This window comes from Fukomys damarensis, unplaced genomic scaffold, assembly GCF_012274545.1.
Source record: "Fukomys damarensis isolate Sample0158 unplaced genomic scaffold, DMR_v1.0_HiC HiC_scaffold_16, whole genome shotgun sequence".
Lineage (NCBI taxonomy): Eukaryota > Metazoa > Chordata > Mammalia > Rodentia > Bathyergidae > Fukomys > Fukomys damarensis.
The window spans coordinates 44,249,486-44,268,951 of NW_022900928.1; the positions used below are offsets into that span (position 1 = coordinate 44,249,486).

Below are 19,466 nucleotides of genomic sequence, written 5' to 3' on the forward strand. Positions count from 1 at the left end.
ACTGGTGCAACCACTGTGGAAATCAATATGGAGATACCTCAAAGAGCTTGGACTGGAGGTTCCATTTGACCCAGCCATCCCTCTGCTGGGTAACTTTCCAAAAGAATTAAAAGAATCATACCACAGTGATGTATGGGCACCCACGTTTTGAGCGCCACAGTGTGTAATAGCTAAAACTTGGAAACAGCCCATTTGCCCATCATTTGGAAACTGGATAAAGAAGATGTGGTTTTCTATAAAATGGAATACTACTCAGCCATAAAGAATGAGAAAGTAGATTCATTCATAGGTCAATGGGTACATTTTGAGGATATACTCCTAAGAGAAATAATTAAGTCACACATATGCAAATACCGTAGTTTCTCTAGTGTAAAAAACTAAAAGAGTACTCAAGATCCTAACGGGACAATTAGCAAATAGGAAGAAAAAGACCAAAGGTGTAGGGACAGTGAGAAGGATAGGGAAAAGGGAATAAGGGAAAAGGAAAAAAATATGAGAAAATGCAAAAATCGAATTAAAGTGTTTGAAGGGGGAAGGAGGTAGAGGGAGGGTGGAGACAAGAGGAAAAAATGAAAACCAAGACCTGGCATATGAAGGTACAAGATCCCAGTAATTAGTGTAACTATACTATCTACCTAGAATGTACCAATAAATTAAATTTAAAATTTAAAAAGTGAATTTATGGTTTTAAAAGTTGTATCATGTACTGGGCAGATTTTAGTTATCACAGACATTAAACATTCAAACAGCTTCATGTCTAAAAGTTTTTAATACTAAAAAGTCACAAAGTCAGCAGGTTTGTCATAATCATTCATAAGACCTCTTGTCAATGAATGGTTGAGAAGCCAAACATAAGAAAATTTTGTTACAAAAGTAAGGAAAAGTGAGAAAATTTTGTGACATGGTGTTGCTCAATAAGAAGCACAACACTGCAAGCTGAAAGGATATAGGTCAATGAACAATTCACAGAATAGGGAATTAGAAGATGAGGTGGGAGAAAGGTTAGTGGGCATAGATTATGATGGGATCATTATTCCATAGTACTGTGTGGGTGAAGGGGAAATATTATTGGGTGTACACATCAGGGGACTCTGAAAGCTGCAGAGTTGACTCAAGGAGATAGGGTTTGGCTCCCCAGCCAAGCAACTGAGTCCTACCAGAATCTGACAGGGGCCTTAGAGTAGGACCTGTGGAAAAGCTGAGCAGATTTGCTTGTGAGAGGATATTAAAAGCCTTCAGAAATAACTTTTAAGATAGCTTTTATGTTGATATATGTAGCATTTTATGCCAGATGGTTTTATGAACTATTTGAATAGCTATAGTCTAGAAGAACTTGTCAGATATAAAGATGATTTAAAATGAAAGTACTTTACTTCATAAGTCTATATTTTCAATCTCTATATTTTATTGATCTTACAATAAAAAGAATGTCCCTACACAAATTTTAGTAATTAACACCATAAAACTGTATCTATACATCCATAAGAAAATGGATAACTGAGATAATTATTTAGATAATGTAGAACAAATACTTTGCCTGAAATCTCTGTATAATTGAGATTATAGAAAGAGATGTATTTCTTGAATCACTTCTATAATTATCTTGTTTTTTCCACTGTGCTGAGTACAGATAGTAGCCTCACTCAAATTAAAAGGTTCAGCTAAAGATTATACACAGATATACTGTGCAATTGTAATCATTCTATTTGAATTGTGACTTGTTTCTTCTTATTGTGCACATCATAAACCATGTAATTTCAGTTTAATTTGCTGTTGTGTTACCATGGTAATTATGGTTGGACGGAGGGGGAAGATTTATTTCAAGATAAGTAAAAATGGGAAACATGTTGTGTTTGTTTTTATGTACTAATTTACAGATGCTTCACTTAACTTTTATTGCTGTTTGTATGCATAGCTTTGCAAATGTTTGCATAATAAGAAACAAGTCTATACAGACTGGCCTTTGGATAAGAACAGAGAAATATATGTGGATATTTTTAACTGTGTCAAATTAAAATATGAAGATTTTGAAAATGCTTAATACCTGTGAAGTATTTGGACTATTAATAAAAATAAATAATTTAAAGTTGAAGAAACATGTTTTAATGGTCTTTGGTGATTTGAGTAAATTTAAACCCCATTTTCATGAAAGATACTTCTTTAATCCCAAACAGCCCATACTGTTACAACTTTTTGTGTAATTTCAGTATAAACTGACTTCTTTGTTTTATTACTACTTATCTAGTCAGCAAACCAAAGTTTAAAACCTCATTGGTTTTTTTCAGTCATGTCTTCTATTCTACATTTTAACACAAATAAATTCTACATTGTGACTTTCACCCAATTTGTAGGGAAAAAAAACTGGATTTAATTCCAGAATCTGCATCTTGGCAGTTTATTCTAATTTAAAAGTAAATTAATAGATTAGATTTTTTTTAAAAGATCAAACGAGTTTAAAAATAATAACACTTAATCTAATTAATGTTTTTACTAGGTATTATGCTGAAGTGTTTTACACATACTAATCACTCAACTCAGCTTTTTCATGTGAGAAAATTTAAGTGACAGAGAGACAGGTGTGCAAGATCACACTACTTATAAGTGAAGGTGTTTAGGAAATGACATAAATTGAGAACAAGCTATAAATTTTTATGCCCTATAGAAATCAGAATTATTATACAAAGCCTTGTTTAGCATCAAAAAAGTATAATTCTGTTAAGAAAGCCAGTGAGTTTAAATGTAACAGAGAATTCTAAAAGAATATTTAGACCTGTATCTATTTAGAATGGCAGGCATGTTAACTGTTTTGAGATTTCTCTCAAAGTAGTTTCAGTTATATAAACAGCCAAGAGAGTAAAAAACAAGTTTAAGACAGGGGAGTAATATAAGTAATTAAAAATAGCATAATATTTTTAAATTGCTAGGTTTTCTGCTTCATTATAAGTCATCGTAGGTCTTTCAAGTAAAGTAGAAATTATTTGGGAAAATCATCTTCAAAGAAATAACCAGACAACATTCTGTTGTTTTCCCCACTAAGACATCAGAGAAATCAAAATCTTTAGCTTCATAAACAAACATGTATCCTTGGTAGAAATAATCAGAGCCATTCCTTCTCTTTTAGACTTGGCCAAGATAGTGAGACAAATAGAAGCACAATGCCACCACTGCCATCTTTGACATTCCAAACCAAAGAAATAACAAGTCCATTGGTTAGTGACGATGAAGTATTCCCACTGGTGAGTTCCTGGGCTGCTGGAGTTTTTCTCTTAAAGGGTGATTACTTTTACACTGATACCGATATACTAATGGTAGTTTTACAATGCCATGAAAAAAGACTTGAAAAAGACTCTAAGATGAGTCTTTTTGGCCATACCTAGCTAGAAAGTAGAGACCCAAACACGTCATGAAGTATTTCAGTCAATAGTTGTTAACCTCCACTGCAGGGCGGAATTACTGGTGACGCTTTTTTAAAATGCAAGTATTTGCGACTCATTCCTGGATATTCCAGGTACCCTCAAGGATCTGTGTATTTTAAAGAGCTACAAGTGATGTATTATTCCTGTTTAAAAGCATCATTTTTATAGTCATTTTATAGTTTTATATACAGAAAAGTGTGCAAATCATAAATGGACAGCTTGATGAATCATCACAAATGTGACACATCCATGTTACCACCACAAAAGTACTAGACTGAACATTACCATCCCTCAGACACCCCTCCTTTACCTTCCCACTCCCTTCTATTACTCCCAAGGTAACCACTATCTTGACTGGTAAAGTCGTTAATTAGTTTTGTCCATTTGTGAATTTTATGTAAATTGTATTATGCTGTATGTATTCATTTGAGTCAGGATTCTTTTACTCAATATTGTTTCTGAGGATCACCATTATCCATATTGAGGTTTTGTTTTGTTTTATGGTATTGGGGATTAAATCCAGTATCTTTAGCTGTAGTTTCTTGGGTTTTGTTTCTCTGTAGTATTTCAATGTATATAAATAACACACAAACCTGTGGTTATTTGGTAGATTCCTTTTAGAAGATTAAGAAAGTTTAGTTTATTCCTGAGTTGCTAATTTTTTCATAAAGGATTTTATCAAATGCTTTTTTGCCTCTGTTAAAATATCAATATGAGTTTTCTCCTTTGTGCTATTAATGTGATAATTTTTCTTGATTATAGATTAATCTAATTTTGCATTTTTAGAATAAATCTAATTAAATCATTGTATTTGGTCTATGAATATTTGGTTTAGAATTTTTATGTGGTACTCACAAGATAAACTGGCTTATAATTTTCCTTTAGTATCCTTGTCAGGTATCAGATTAGGTCGACCTCATAAAGCAGGTGGAAAGAGTATTTTTCAGTTCTTGAATTTTCATTTGATTCTTTTTATAGTTTACATTATTCTGCTAAAATTTTCTATTTTGTGATGTATCTGCATAAAAAACGGCTTTTTTTTTTAAAAAAAGATAGTTTTTCATCTCAGAAGGCAAAGTGGTAGTACTTTTAGCAATTACCCTTCCCTTGTCATTAAAGTGTATTATGTGTTTTTTCAGTGCCACTCCATGATATACTAATATGGGATACAGATTATAAATAAATACACAATGGAGCATGTTTTAATGAATCAGGGTATACTATGATTACTTTTCCACTCTTCTGGAGTCTGTCACCTTGTATTGGTAAAGACTGAAATTAAGATTTAAACTATTCTGGTTGAAAAAGAAAACTTTAAACCATGAATGTTTGAAAATTTAGCAATCTCTAAAGCCCCCAAACACTCACTTTGTCTTCATTTTGACATAAAATGCCAACACTTTCTAAATAGAATAAAATTCCACACCAATAAAGTAAATAAAATGAACCGCCTTGTTTAAAAGTTATGAGAATCTCTATGGAGACTACAGTTTCTGTACCAACAAGACTTTGATCTTTACAGAGGAAAAGTAAGCATTTTTTCCAACTAAGCCACAGGGAGAACAATGATAAGCTGCTAACTATTCCATTATTCTAATATCTGATGATTTTAGAATTTCCAAATCATTAGTCTGCCGTAAAGCTGGTTCCCATGTCAGCATGTCAGTCACTCTGAGTTCTCAGATGGTTTGCTTTTTCAGTGGACAGGAAAGGCAAATGCATGTCAGTTCAGGTAAGGACAAAACATTGTCCTTTCTGAGGTGTGAGGCACCCGATGACATGTGATGTAATCAGATTGCCACCAAGAGACTGGTCAGTCTCATTGAGGGATGGTGTACCTCAGGAGCTTCACTATATCTTCTTTTGTGAGCAGGTCAAACATTCAGTAGCAACAGAAGTTATTACAGTTGGTGACAGGAAACCCCTGCTGTTTCATGATTTCCACTAGGTAGCCAGTGACAGAAAATGGATCACATAAAGCTATCCACTTGGTAGATTGTCTTTCTCAACCATAACTCAACTGCATGGCAGCAACTATTTTGCAAATAGTATACAGGTTTCTGTTACTGATGGCATACCTTGTTCCAGGATCCTGTCTGCAATATACCTTTTCCCCTGAGACTTATAAAGGGTTCCACAAGGCATTTTTCTCTATCAGATATTCTTATAACGTAGGATCTACCAAGTCATTTGAACAAAATTACAAGGTTGTTGTACTCTATCCTGAAGCCATTATGGAGCCCTTTAGTGTTCTTAGCTTACTTCTAAGTCACCCAAAAATTGGGTCAGATTATTCCACCCAACAGTGGAATATCTTCAAGATGTATTCCTTTGTAATTTACTTAGATGTCCTGACATGCCCTATACTACTGAAAAAAAAAAATATGTCAAGCCCTTAAATCTCTGGAGCACATGCATTTTCCAAGCCTTTGTCATACTTGCTACTTACTTGTTGCTCATCAGCCTTATTAACTTATGTTACAATTAATATATGGTGCTCTATGTGAGAGTTTTTGGACTATCCAGATGGTCTAGGTCCCTCCAGAATTTAATGTGGCAATATCATAACACAAGGTGGGGGCAAGGCCGTGGATATACACTGTTGTCAATCCCATGTGAATGTCAACTGCTTCTAGTCCCTTCTGTTGGTGGTGATGTTAGAAAAAATGCATTTGCCAAATCAACAGCATGTCTGGCATACCATGTCTTGATACTCTACGCTCATAAAGACACTGTACCTGGCACAGCAGCTATAACTGGACTGCTGTAATCTGCCATGATCTCTAGTTTTGGCAGGTGCCAGATGGAAAAACTTAATCTTCTTAGAGCAAGGTTCAGTCCCATTCTTCCTAACGTAACTTATAAAAGAATAAAAGGGAGCACACAACTAGAAAATTAAAAATTTCTTCAATTTTTAAAAATTGAGTTTTTAATCTTTTAAACTAAGGATTATAAAATTATCTAATATTGTTTTTTATTCCATGGCCAGATATTTTTTTTCTGTAAATAAACATTCAACAAGTCACAAAAAATTAAATAGCATTTCCAAGATGGGTGAAATTGGGGTACTCATCATTCAGATTTTCCCTAAGATAGATGCCAGCATTATGCACCTGGCTAGCTCCAAGTATCAATTAGCCCCCTTGTTAGGGCAACCATTCGTGTGTGTGTGTGTGTGTGTGTGTGTGTGTGTGTGTGTGTGTGTATGTGTGTGTGTGTAATTTACCCAATTCTGCTGTGATCCTTACTTTAGCTTTTGGAGTTGCCTGTTTCCAGATGAGAATCACTGGCTTTGCAAATTAGTACAGCATGCTTTAGGCAGGTTCCCTGGTGGTTACCTTGCCCCTGCATTTGCAGTTGGATACTATAATATTCACTTCTAGGGCTTTTTAATGTAATGGTGCTGTGATGTCTTAGCTCCTTGAGGATTTCATTAGCGGTAACTGCATTGCACTGGTGGAAGGAGTTCAGCTCAAGATGTATTATTTCATTAACAGTTGCAGTGTTTGACAATATGTCAGAGATGAAGCATGCCTGGAAATATGAAGATTTTAAAAGGCTCTGTATTCTTCCTCTCATTTTTCTTTCTTTCCCTCTAGTCTCCCCCAGATATATCCTTCCCAGCTTCTTTGGCTGCACAGCATTTCTTACTGGAAGAAGAGAAGCGAGCAAAAGAACTTGAAAAGCTTCTAAATACACATATTGATGAACTACAAAGGCATACAGAATTTACTCTTAATAAATACACCAAACTAAAACAAAATAGACATATATGAGCTTTTAAACTTTCCCCTCCCACACCCAAAAAAAAGCTCTGGCAAAATATTTACAAAGCTAATTAATGAAACTGAGAATTTGTTTTTTGTCTTGAGTAAATAATTTCTGTAAGGCAGCTTTCGAAAATAGTAAGTATTTTGTTTGATAAAGCTGTTTGTATTTCTACACTAACATACTACATTGTTCTGCTATAGAGTTACTGTGAAATAAACATGACTACTCCAAAAAAATTTTTTCCAGTCTAAGGAATAGTGTGGAATTAAAAATGCAATTTTTCTCACTTGAATCATGTATCCTAAAAACCAATTTCCTCTGTAACTATACAAAATCGGGGAAAGGGAAGTGCTATATTCCTAATATAAATGAATCAAGTTCAGTTCAGTTGTACTAGGTTCAGAAACTCAAGGATTTTTAAAAATGAAAAATATTTCAATATTTTGAGCTATGTAAGATTTCTTTTATTAAAAATATGATATAGCTCTGCTGTTCTTACATTCACTTTTGCAATACTTCTGTTATAAAACTAAAAAGGACATGCACTGTGTAACATACATACTTAAAATATATATGTCAGAGATTAATGCTTTCCTGTTAGTAGTAATTTCATGGACCTGACCAAGATAAATCAAATATAAAGCATTACTATTGCTACATTCTACTTTGTAATCACCTGTTTTTAATATAATAAAGAAATTCAGAATTCAGTGGACTTAAACTTAAGTGCCTAGTTTGTTTAGAACAATAGTAACATGGTAATGAACAAAATTCAAGTTACAAGCACAATAATGACAATTCAGTATTATATTATTTCTTTTAAAATGTGATATATATCTATAGCTGTATCTATCTATACGAACTATAGTGGTACCTTGGTTCACAAACTTATTTTGTTCTACGATTTCAGAAAAGATGGCCTCACTTTCGTTTGTGTGGGAAAGGTGGCCATGGTCCTGTCTGTCACCTGCTGTAGAGATTGCAAAAAAAAAAACATTTTTTCCCAAACTCTTCTTTTCTTTGAGAATCAATTTGTTTGCAATCAAAAGCATTCATGAACCAATATACCATTATAGGTTATTAAACATTCAAGGTAAATCCTACAGCTTTTAGAGCTTTTTCTGTTTTTAAAAGAAATAACCTTAACATATTGAAAAGGACAAAATGTCCCTAGACAACAAGTATCATTTTCCTTTGAAAAATGAAGAGCATTATTCACTTTAGATGATATGACAATGTATATTTTTATAGTACTTTACAAAAGGTCTTCTGTCTTAGTTTAGGCTGCTATAATATAAATATATCTCACAGTTCTAGAGAAAGGAAAGTCCAAGATCAAAGCACCAGTTGATCTGGTGGATGGTGAGGACCCAATTCCTGGTTGGGGCCAGGCACTAATGAGGAAAAAAAATCTATTCCATGTCTATACATATACAGTCACTAATCCATTATATTCATGGAGACTCCACTTTCATGGCCTAATATCTTCCTATAGACCCCACCCCCTAATACATCTCAGTGAACATCAGCCTTTCAATATATGAATTTGGGGATGTACAAATAATTCAGTCTATAACCTCACATAGCATTTTTCATTTAAACTCAAATCTGTGAAGTTAGTAAGGCTAGGATTATTGTCCTTGGGAACCAGAGCTTTTAAGAAGTTTACCCAGAATCATGGTAAGCATGAGAGCCAGGGAGGAAATCTCGGCTTGTTTCCTGTCACCAGCTCTTATTACTTCTCAGTGTCATTTCTTATAAGCAAGCAGAGGTTCTATGTCCATAGACGCCATGCTTGATGACAAACCACTAGAGGTTTACACAGCCTTTAGAATACTTAGGAGAACCTCAAGTGAAGAAAATAATAGGATTTATGGTACTTTTAATTTATTTTGTAATTTCTAGCCTGGGCATAAAGAAAATAAAATATTTTTCCATAATATCTTTAGAAGATGTGAAGAAAAAGTTCATTTAAGAAAAAAGACACCCCATAACAAATTCTAAAAACTTTATATCCCTAGTGAAAACGGAAAACATGAAAACTGTAAATAAGTATTCATATATATATTTTAAGTGCCATTTAGTCTCTTCAGGATAAAGACATGGGTGAAAATTGTTTAATGAAATGAAGACCTAACTACAGCATTTTTCAAACTTAGCAGAGCCAAGAAAGCATGAATGTGAAGTGTGTCCAGGATTGGTGGTGATTTTGCTCCTATGGATTATTACATCAGGTCCATAAGTAAATTTGTTTTAAATTACTATGTCAACATTCTACTTACTACCAATTTTCTAAAACAATGGTTTTTGGGCCAGGGATTTAGCTCGGTGGCACTGTGGCTGCTCCACAAGCACAAGGTCCTGTGTTCGATACCCAGTACCAAAACAAACAAACAAACAAAAAAACAAATGGTTTCTGTTACTTTCTGCTTCACAGCAGAATTCAGTGCTTAGAAGGAATCATTTGCTGAGTCCATCATATGTATAATCAAGATAAAAGGCCGGCAACTCCAGCTGGACATTAACAGGAGGAAAGGAGTGAGGCTTGTCTGGTGCTCATCCCTCTCTACTCCCCTCTCCTATCTGCCTGTCCTCCACATGCCAAAGGAACTCCATAGGAAAGTTCTCCCAGCTGTTATCATGGAAGGAAACCAACAGAAGGCACAGGACACGTTTTTCCACAGAAACCTGATTACAGAGAATGCAGTTCAAGATCCAGTTTAGCATAGAACCAAGGAGATCTTGAGAGCTACACAGCTGACCCCGGGACCAGATTAGATTTTAGGGCTTTAAAGTTTTCAATACACAGACAGTTTAGATTTGTTGGGTATAAGATTCTGCATGCTGTGGTCCTAGACATTAATGAAGTTTCCATTTCCTTCTCATTAGGCATATTTCACTAACCTTGTCAAAGGATTCTTGATAAAAGGTTATGTAGACAGCAGAGTCTGAACATAGTAAGCATTGAGAGTACTTGCTAGCTATAAGCACTTGTCATCCTTGCCCTCTGAGGCATTAGATCTGATCACAGAAGATTAAATATATCCTCAAAGAATACTGTCAATTTTGAAGACTGTATACTAGCCACTACCCATAAGTTAAATTCATTTAATCACTAATAATTTCATAAAATAATTTAATAATCTGATATGGTGGTATATGCCTGCAATCCCAGAATAGTAAAGGCTAAAGCAGGAGGATTGCAGGTTTGAAGCAAGCCTGTTCAAAGCCAGTCTGGCCTACATAGCAAGACCCTATCTTAAAATAACAACAAGAAACAATTTACATGCCATAATTTACCCACTTCAGGGGTATAAGTCCATGATTTTTACTAAGTTTACAGATTTGTATAACCTTTGCCCTGGTGCACTTTTAGGACATTTCTGTCACCCCCCAAAAGATCCTTAGTGCCCATTTACAGTTGCCTCCTATACCCATGCCCAACACCAGGCATGAACTACTATATAGATTTACCTGGACACTTCCTATAAATGAACTCATATAATATGTGGGGTTTTGCACCTGTCTTCTTTTGCTTAGCATAATGTTTTTGTGGTCATATTGTATTGTAACATCTACTGGTATTTTTTCCCCTTTGTTTTATCATTTAATAGTACTGCATGAATAAATTGTTTCATATATCCACTTCACCACTTGATATACATTTATTTGAGTTGCTGTCAGATTAGGGACATGAATAAAGCTATTATGAAGGTAAACATACAAGTCTCTATATGGATGTATGTTTTTATTTCTATAAAGTAGTTTCCATGGGTTAGAATGGTATATTTAATTTTGAAGAGAAAGCTATCAATGTGTATTTCAAAGTAGCTGCACCATTTCACATTACCAACAACAAAGGCATTAATTAATGAATAGCAGAGCCTTCATGACCTAATTGCTTCTTATGCCCTACCCCCCAATATTACTGCACTTGGGAATGTTTCTAATATATTAACTTTTGGGAACAACTCAATCCATAGCAGATGTAAACAAAGCCACCACCTGCTCTGCCCACAGATCAGCATTCTTATTTGAAAGCCACATTCACAACTGCTGCCTTAGGGATCCCAATATGATGCTCACAGGCAAACCCTCCTGGACAGGCATCCAGAAATGGAAGTTGCACTCAACAATTTAAATTTACAACTTTTCTCACTTGCCTGCCTAAAAGGAGGAAACAACATGCCAAGGGACCTAAGTAAGTGGAAAGAACCACACTTGTTTTAATATTAACAGATGACACGTGATAAGACTTCTGCAGAATAAGAGCTTGGAGGTGAATGTTGTTTACTCACACAGAAATAGAATGGCTTCCCCACTTAGAGGAAGAAAGACTCCACCAGAGAGAAAACTAACCTGGCTCTATGTGTGTCACACAAAGTAAAGAGTTAGCCTTTTTGATTATCTGGTCAATGTGTCCTTTTAGAGGTATAGTAACCTGGTATCTTAGTCTGTTCCAGCTACTATATCAAAATATTTTAGGCCAAAAGGAAATAAGGGAAAAGAAAAAAATATGAGAAAACAAAAAAATGGAAATAAAGTTTTTGTAAATAGGGAAGGGAGGAGGCGGTGAAAGGAGGGTAAGGTAAGGGGAAAAATGAGAACCAAGACCTGTCATGTAAAGGTACAAGTTCCCAATGATGAATGTAACTGTACTGTATACCTAAAATGTACCATTAAACTTAATGAGGAAAAAAAATCTTAGGCCAGACAACTTATAAACAACAAAAATGTATTTCTAAAAGTTACAGAGGCATTGTAGATTGGGTATTGGATAAGAGCCTGTTCCTTATAGATAGTGCCTTTTAAGTATCTTTATATGGCAGAAAGGAGTGAACAATCCCATGGGCCTTTTTTATAAGGATTCTAATCCTTTGTGATTATGTAATCTAATCGCCTCCTAATTGCTCCAGATTTTAATACTATTACATTGGGGATTACAGTTCAACATATAAATTTTGGAGGACACAAACATACTGACTGTAGCACCTGCCTAAAGATTATTATATACAACCAAAGGGCACAGGTATGCATCACAGGTCTCTGTTATAAAATTTTATATAAATAAATTACAAAAAAATATGGAGCCATTATTCTTCCCACTTGATAGATTTCTTTGGGTTTTGTTTGTTTAAACAAGAAGATTGACAGCTTTTAAATTCCCCCTTTTCATCAGCTGGAGGGAAATCTTCTGAAAGTCAGTATTCATTCAGCTCAAACTTTTTCTAATCCCAATCATATCTTTGGCTGAAATAAATTATTTGATAAATCATTCCAAAGTGATTTTTATGCATAAAATTATGAGTAAACAAACTAACAAGAGTTACACCCACAAATTTTGAAAAAAACCGTACATGTCTATGTGTGTGTGTATATTTACATTTATACATATATATATATAGACATGTATACATATACACACAAAATGTTGAATGTAATTATTAATAAAATCTGAGCCATAATGATCCTAGAGCTTGGAAAATATACAGTAGTCACTATTTTTAATGTTGAAACTCTTAAGTACTTAAAAAAAGATAAAATTTAATGTTCAAATATAATAGCATTATTTTGGAGAAAGTGTACATATTTCATTCAAGATACTGTTACATATCTAAAGTGTATTAGTTACTTTCCTGTCTTGTTGCTGAGACAAAATACCAGACACCCAAAGTTAAAGGGGGAAAGGTTTATTTAGCTTACAGTTCATTGAGGTTTTCAGTCCATAATTGGCAGGCTCCAAGGCTGGATGGCAGAGGGGCAACAGTTCTTAAGTTTCCATCTACCCCTTTTATCTTATGGAGACTACTTATTGTGGGTAGCACTCACACACTTAATGCTAGTGCTCTTGGGCCTAGCATTGTATCATGAATCAGTTCACCATGAATCTAGCACACTCTAGATTCAGCCACCTCTGAAACAACACCACCTTATTCACATAAGGCTTTGGGGTGGGGGGACATCTAAACACAAGCCATAACATAAAGCATTTTGAATGTTAGGAAAATCAAAACTTTAGATACATAAAGATTTATAAAATAGATTAGGCAGTTCAGTCTAGGATCGTAGCCAAAAAAATCTAAATGAATTAGAATACTATACCAGATAGAATGGATAAGACTGCTGTGCGGTACATTTAAGAATTCTTAGATGAATATGAGGTCAACTTGGAGGCCAGTATTTCAACTGGACCATCAAGTTTGAATTGGAAAAAAAGGTAAATAAAAGAGGAGAAAGGTGAAAAAAATGCCAGTGTAGGCGTTTACTTGACACATCATTCACTCTATAGACATTTATTGAAGACCTAATTAGGGTCAGGTATTGGCCAGATGACAGATGATAATCCATAATCCCAAATAAATGTGAGAGTATTTTTCAATTTTATGTTCACTGGTTCATTTGCCAGTGAAGATTGTTGTTTCCCATTTAGTTATCTACACATAATTTTAGAATAAATTTTAAAGACATTGTCAGGCTTTTGCTTAGTTTGTAGGAAAACTTCCATGTTAGATAGGGGTGGAGGAGATTGGGGAGTGAAAGCAGGGTTACCTCACTAGTCTGCCATTTCTTTAATTTGGTTCAGCAGTTGGGTCAAAGGCATGTACTTTGACATTAATTGTCTAATATAATCTGGGCCGTGTTAAGTTTTGGAGCTATAGAGTTAAAAAAATATAAAATTAAAAAAAAATAACAACAAGCTCCCAAATGAGTGACAGGCACAACACATCGAGAAATATGCAATATTAGAAGTACATGCACAGTATTGAGGAAACTCAAAGGAAGATACAACCCAACTTGCAGTGTGCATATATTGGGAGAGAGTGAAAAACAGAGGTCATCCCAGCAATACTCCCAGAGGAAGTGGTGCCTAAGCTGAGTTTTCCTGGATGAGTAGGAGTTAGCAACAAGCCAGAGAGGCAGAGATGACTTTAAAAGGCCAGTGACCTGGGCTCACAAGATGCAATGCTTGGTTTAATGTACCCCTGTTGTTGTCATACATTTCCTAATAATTTTTTAAGAAAGAATTCTCCCTTTCCATTTTGAACTGAGTCCTATAGATTATATTTGTGCTACTGAGGATAGGATGAGGATGGGAAATAGGCAGCTTTCTAGGTGAATTAAGCCATGTGTACTGGTCATTGCACAAACATAAGGAAAATTATGGCATAGAAATTATAAGAAGAGTATCTTTGTTTGAATGTTCTGTGTTAGGTCTAATTTTCTCAAGTTGCATTTATCTCCTCATATTTATTGCTCCTGCTAAGTACAATTTACATATAAAATAAATATAAGACAACTAAAGCACGCTAGCTAGAGCCTCAGGACTCAAGCAACAATACCATAATGAGTTTCCTAGATTTTTTTTCCTCATATAGATTTAAATTCATATAGTGTATTGATAATGTTGAAGTCATAACCCTCAGTATCTCAGAATTTGGCTTTATAAGGAAATAGGATCAGCATAGATAAGGTCATATTGGAACATGGTGGAAACTTAATCCAATATGACTAATATCCTTATTGTAAAAGGGGGAGATTTGGACATACATGCACACCAGGCGAATGCCATGGGGACATGAAGGAAGATATCAAGGTGATGTTTCCATGAGCTAAGGGATACCCCACATTTCCAGCAAAACCAGTAGGAGAGAGACTTAGAGCAGATTCTTTTTCACAGTACTCAGACCAACTCTGCCAGCTCGGTTAATAGCTTGATTTAGACTTGCAGCCTCCAGGACTTTTGACACAATACATTTCTGTTATTTGTGCCCCCAGTGTGTGGTACCTTGTTATGGTGGCCCTCACACTCAGATCTCTGAGATGGGGAATTGAAAAGGATGGCAACAGGTACAAAGAAAAGAAGGATCAGCAAAATCCTGTTCTCTCTAGGCAAAGACAAGAACGAACTTTTAAACAAGAATGTGTTTATATGGAATGTGGTGTTTCAAAATACCACAGAAAACACTGTAGCCATATTCACATTCAAACCCTCAAAGGCAGTGACAGAACCTAGACTTCTACCCTCTCTCCAACCCCCACCAGAGGAGGCTGATTTGGATGACAAAACTTTCATCAGTGCCAGCAGTTGAGGAGGCACCCCCTGCTCCCAGCTGCCTAAAAAGACAAGTGGGAGTTCCCCTAAGGCAGAAAGAGGGACCGCCATCCCTTTCCACTCTGGCTGGAGAAGAGGAGGCCTAATGCAGAGTTAAAATATCCATCTGGCTTAGTGGTAAGGAGCCACCCACTCTCAGGAGGTAAAGCAGTACTAATAGGGAGATTAAAACACTAAGCGCATATCTTAGAAAACAGAAAAAAATAAAAAATCAGTAATGTGATCTCTTATCTCAAGAATCTAGGTGGGTGGAGGGTGCAGGGGACCAAATTAAACCTAAAGCAAGTAGAAGGAAGGAAATGATGAAGACTAGAAATCAATGAAATTGAAAGCAGAGAAAAGTCAATAAAACAAAGAGCTATCTACTTGAAAAAGCCAATGAAACCGACAAATCTCTACAAATACAGAAAAAGGGAATAAAGGAAGAAGGCACAAATTACCAAAGGAAACGTGCAGTCTTACTGCAGACCCTGCAGAAAGCAAAAGGATAATAATGGAATGTTATAAATAAAAAGTTATTTGATAACAGTTGAAATAAAAAAAGTCCTTGAAAATCATACATTTCTATGACTCACAATATGAAATAATTTGAACTGTCCTAAAACTAGTGAGGAAGTCAAATTCATACTTTTTTAATTCCCAAAAAGGAAATCTCAAGGCCTAAAATAGTTTCACTAGAAAAGTCTAAGAAAAACTTACAAAAGAACTAAGTTCTACATGATCTCTTCCTGAAAACAGAAGTGAATACTTCCCAATTAATTTTGTGAAAAAATAGCATACCAAAACCAGATAGACTGTACAAAAAAAGTAAGACTAAAATCCCTCAAATGTAGATTTAAAGATCATTCACATAAATATTAATAAATAAAATTCAGTAATATGCAAAAGAATTATACACTAGGATCAAATGGAATTTACTCCAGAGATACAAGGGCTCAATATTAAAAAAATCAATCTAGTCCATGTAAGGTATGAAAAGACTTCAAAAGAAAAATTACATAATCATACCAATTAATGCAGAAAAATCATTTAACAAAACTAAGTTCTATTTCATGCTTAAAACTCGGAAAAATAGAAGCAGAACTTGATAAAGGATAACATGTACTTAATGGCGACAGAATGGTTTTCCCTTAAAAACAATGCAAGGATGAACATTCTTGTCATTTTTATCTGACATAGTGTTAGAAGTTCTACCCAGTGTGATAGGTGAAGAAGAAAGAAAAGATTACACAGATCTCAAGGAAGCTCTTCCTATTTGTAGATGACATAAATGTCTAATAGAAAGTCCAAAGAATCTATTAAAAATAAACTCCTAGAACTAATAAGTGAGTTTAGCAAACCCACAAAATATAAGACAATGATAGGCAAATCAATTTCTAAATACTAGCAATGAAGATGTTTGGATACTGAAATTTAAAATATAATTCATTTATAATCATTCAACCAAATGAAATACCTAGGTATAAATCTAATAAACATGTGTAGCACTTGCATTCTATAAATCTGCTAAGTGCTGGAGAAAAAATCAAGAATTTTTAAAATGAGAGACCATGGATTAGAAGATTCAAGATAGTAAAGATCTCAGTTCTTTCAAGTTTAAATACAGATTTAAAACAATTCCTACCAAAATCCCAGCAAAATGTTTAGTAGACACAGGCAAAATTATTCTAAAGATTATGTAGAACCTGGGTGTGGTGTTACACATCTGTAATGCCAGCAGTCAGGAGGCTGGGGCAGAGGATCAGGAGTTCAAAGAAGTCTGGGTCACTTAGCAAGTTTGAGGTCAACCTATGCTACATAGTGAGACTTGTCTCAAAAAACAAGAGGATTATGCAGAAAAGTAAAGGAACTAATAGATAAAACAATATTGAAGGAGAGAAATAATGAGAGAAGATTCACTCTACCTAATCTCACAATTGAATATACAGATGCTCAATTTCTCCTTAATTTACGCTTGAGGTTATGTCCTGACCCATCATAAATCATAAATTGAAAACTTCCTAAGTTGAAAAATTCATTTAATGCACCTAACCTACCAAATATCATAGTTAAGCATAGCCTATCTGAAATATTCTCAGAACACTGATAGTGTATGGTGAGCAAAATCACCTAACAGCTGGGTATGGTAGCACATGCCTGTAATCCCAACACTCAGGGAGGCTGAGGCAGGAGGATCACTTGAGTTCGAGACCAACCTGGGGTACATAGTGAGTTCCAGGTCATTCTCAACTACATAATGAGACCCTGTATCAAAAAAAACAAAATCACCTAACACAGAGCCTGTTTTATAATAAAGCATCCAATATCATACACTGAATACTATACTACAAGTAGCTGTATGGATAGCCTTTTGCCTCATGATTAAATCAACCAATCACTAAGCTGAGCTATAGTAAGTCAGGGATTATCTGTATAAGCAGAGTAAACAAGACTTGCGTAGTACAGATAAAGAACTCCAAAACAGACTTGCACATATATGTCCAATTCACTTTTTACAAAAGTACAAAAAACAACTCAGTGGAGGAATGAGGGCCTTTCAACAAATTATGATGGAGCAATTGGACATTTGTAAGCAAAAATGCAAACCTTGTACTTTATACAAAATAACAGGTTTTTGTGATTAACAGATAATAAAATTCACTAATAAAAATGGATCATGAGCATAAATGTAAAATTATAAAACTTTTAAGAAAAAAGGATAAAAGTTGCAGGATCCAGACCAAGGCAAGGAGTTCTGAGATAAAATGGAAAAATAACAATACATAATAAGAAATTGAGGGGCCAGGGCTTTAGCTCAATGATTCTACTGCCTGCCTTGCAAGCACAAGGTCCCAAGTTTGATACCCGGTACCAAAAAAAAAAAAAAAGATACTGAAATTAGAAGTTCTTAAAATATGGAGATACCTCAAAGAGCTGGGACTAGAGGTTCCATTTGACCCAGCCATCCTTCTGCTGGGTATCTTTCCAAAAGAATTAGAAGAATCATATCACAGTGCTATATGAGCATCTATGTTTATAGTGACACAGTGTGTAAAAGCTAAAACTTGGAAACAGCCCATTTGCCCATCAGTAGGAAACTGGATAAAGAAGATGTGGCTTTTGTATGAAATGGAATATTACTCAGCCACAAAGAATGAAAACTTAGATTCATTCATAGGAAAATGGATACATATTGAGGATATACTCCTAAGTGAAATAAGTAAGTCACACATGTGTAAATACCGAATAGTTTCTCTGGTGTGAATAAACTGTAATAGTACATAAGATCCTAATGAGATAACTAACAATGTGAAATAGGAAGAAAAGGGTTAAAGGCGTAGGGAAAGTGGGAAAGGTGGGGGAAAGGTAATAAGGCAAAAAAAAATATGAAAAAATGGAAATAAAGTGTTTGTAAATGGGTATGGCAGCAGGGAGTAAAGGGAGGGCAGGGACAAGGGGAAAAAATGAGAACCAAGACCTATCAGGTAAAGGTACAAGACCCCAATGATGAATGTAAACTGTACTGTATACCTAAAATGTACCAATAAACTCAATGAGAGAAAAAAAAGAAATTCTTAAAATAAAAAATTTTGCTCTACTAAGGCCTTACAAAGGAGATGAAAAGCAAACCTACTGAAAAAAAATATTTGCAAACCACATATTTAATAAAGGACCAGCATCAGCAAAAAACCAAATGAGCTAATCAGAATATGGGTAAAAGATGTGATGTCTCATTCACTGAAGAAAATATAAAGGTATCAAATAAGCATATGAAAAGATATTTAACATTATTAGCCATTAAAGAAATGCAAATTAAACCACAATAAGATATCATTAGGTATTTATCAGAATAACTAGAAATAAAAAATAGTGATACCACCAAATGTTGACAGAGAAACTGAGTCACACTACTGGTGAAATGTAAAGTGGTACCCCCTACCTGGAAAACAGTTTGGCAGGTTCTTAAAAACCTAAACATCAAAACTACCACATGGCTCACCATTTGCACTCCTTTTCATTTATCTCTACAAGATAGACTTACATGCTCATTCAAAAAAGTGTACCGAACATTCACAGTAACGTATTCATAACAGTCATGTGCTAAGAACAACATACAAATCCTTCAATGAGTGAATAGTTAAAAAACAAAGCACTATGTTCATATTACAGACTACTACAAAAAAAAA

General features: G+C 34.8%; 1 protein-coding gene across 11 annotated transcripts in view; it reads left to right on the forward strand.

The window, feature by feature from the left end:
* The window catches only part of Deup1 (deuterosome assembly protein 1), a 120,479-nt gene that overhangs the window by 85,501 nt on the left and 15,512 nt on the right, over positions 1-19,466 (forward strand). For 9 of the 11 annotated variants that reach the window (XM_010633689.3, XM_010633688.2, XM_010633691.2 and 6 more), the window contains 2 exons: positions 3,122-3,236; positions 7,016-7,231. In XM_010633689.3, the coding sequence (XP_010631991.1) occupies positions 3,122-3,236; positions 7,016-7,192 (292 nt within the window). In that variant the 3' untranslated portion in view covers positions 7,193-7,231. Of the gene's footprint in view, positions 1-3,121; positions 3,237-7,015; positions 7,232-19,466 lie in introns of those variants that run through there. The other 2 variants (XM_010633695.3, XM_010633697.1) reach the window with 2 other exon arrangements.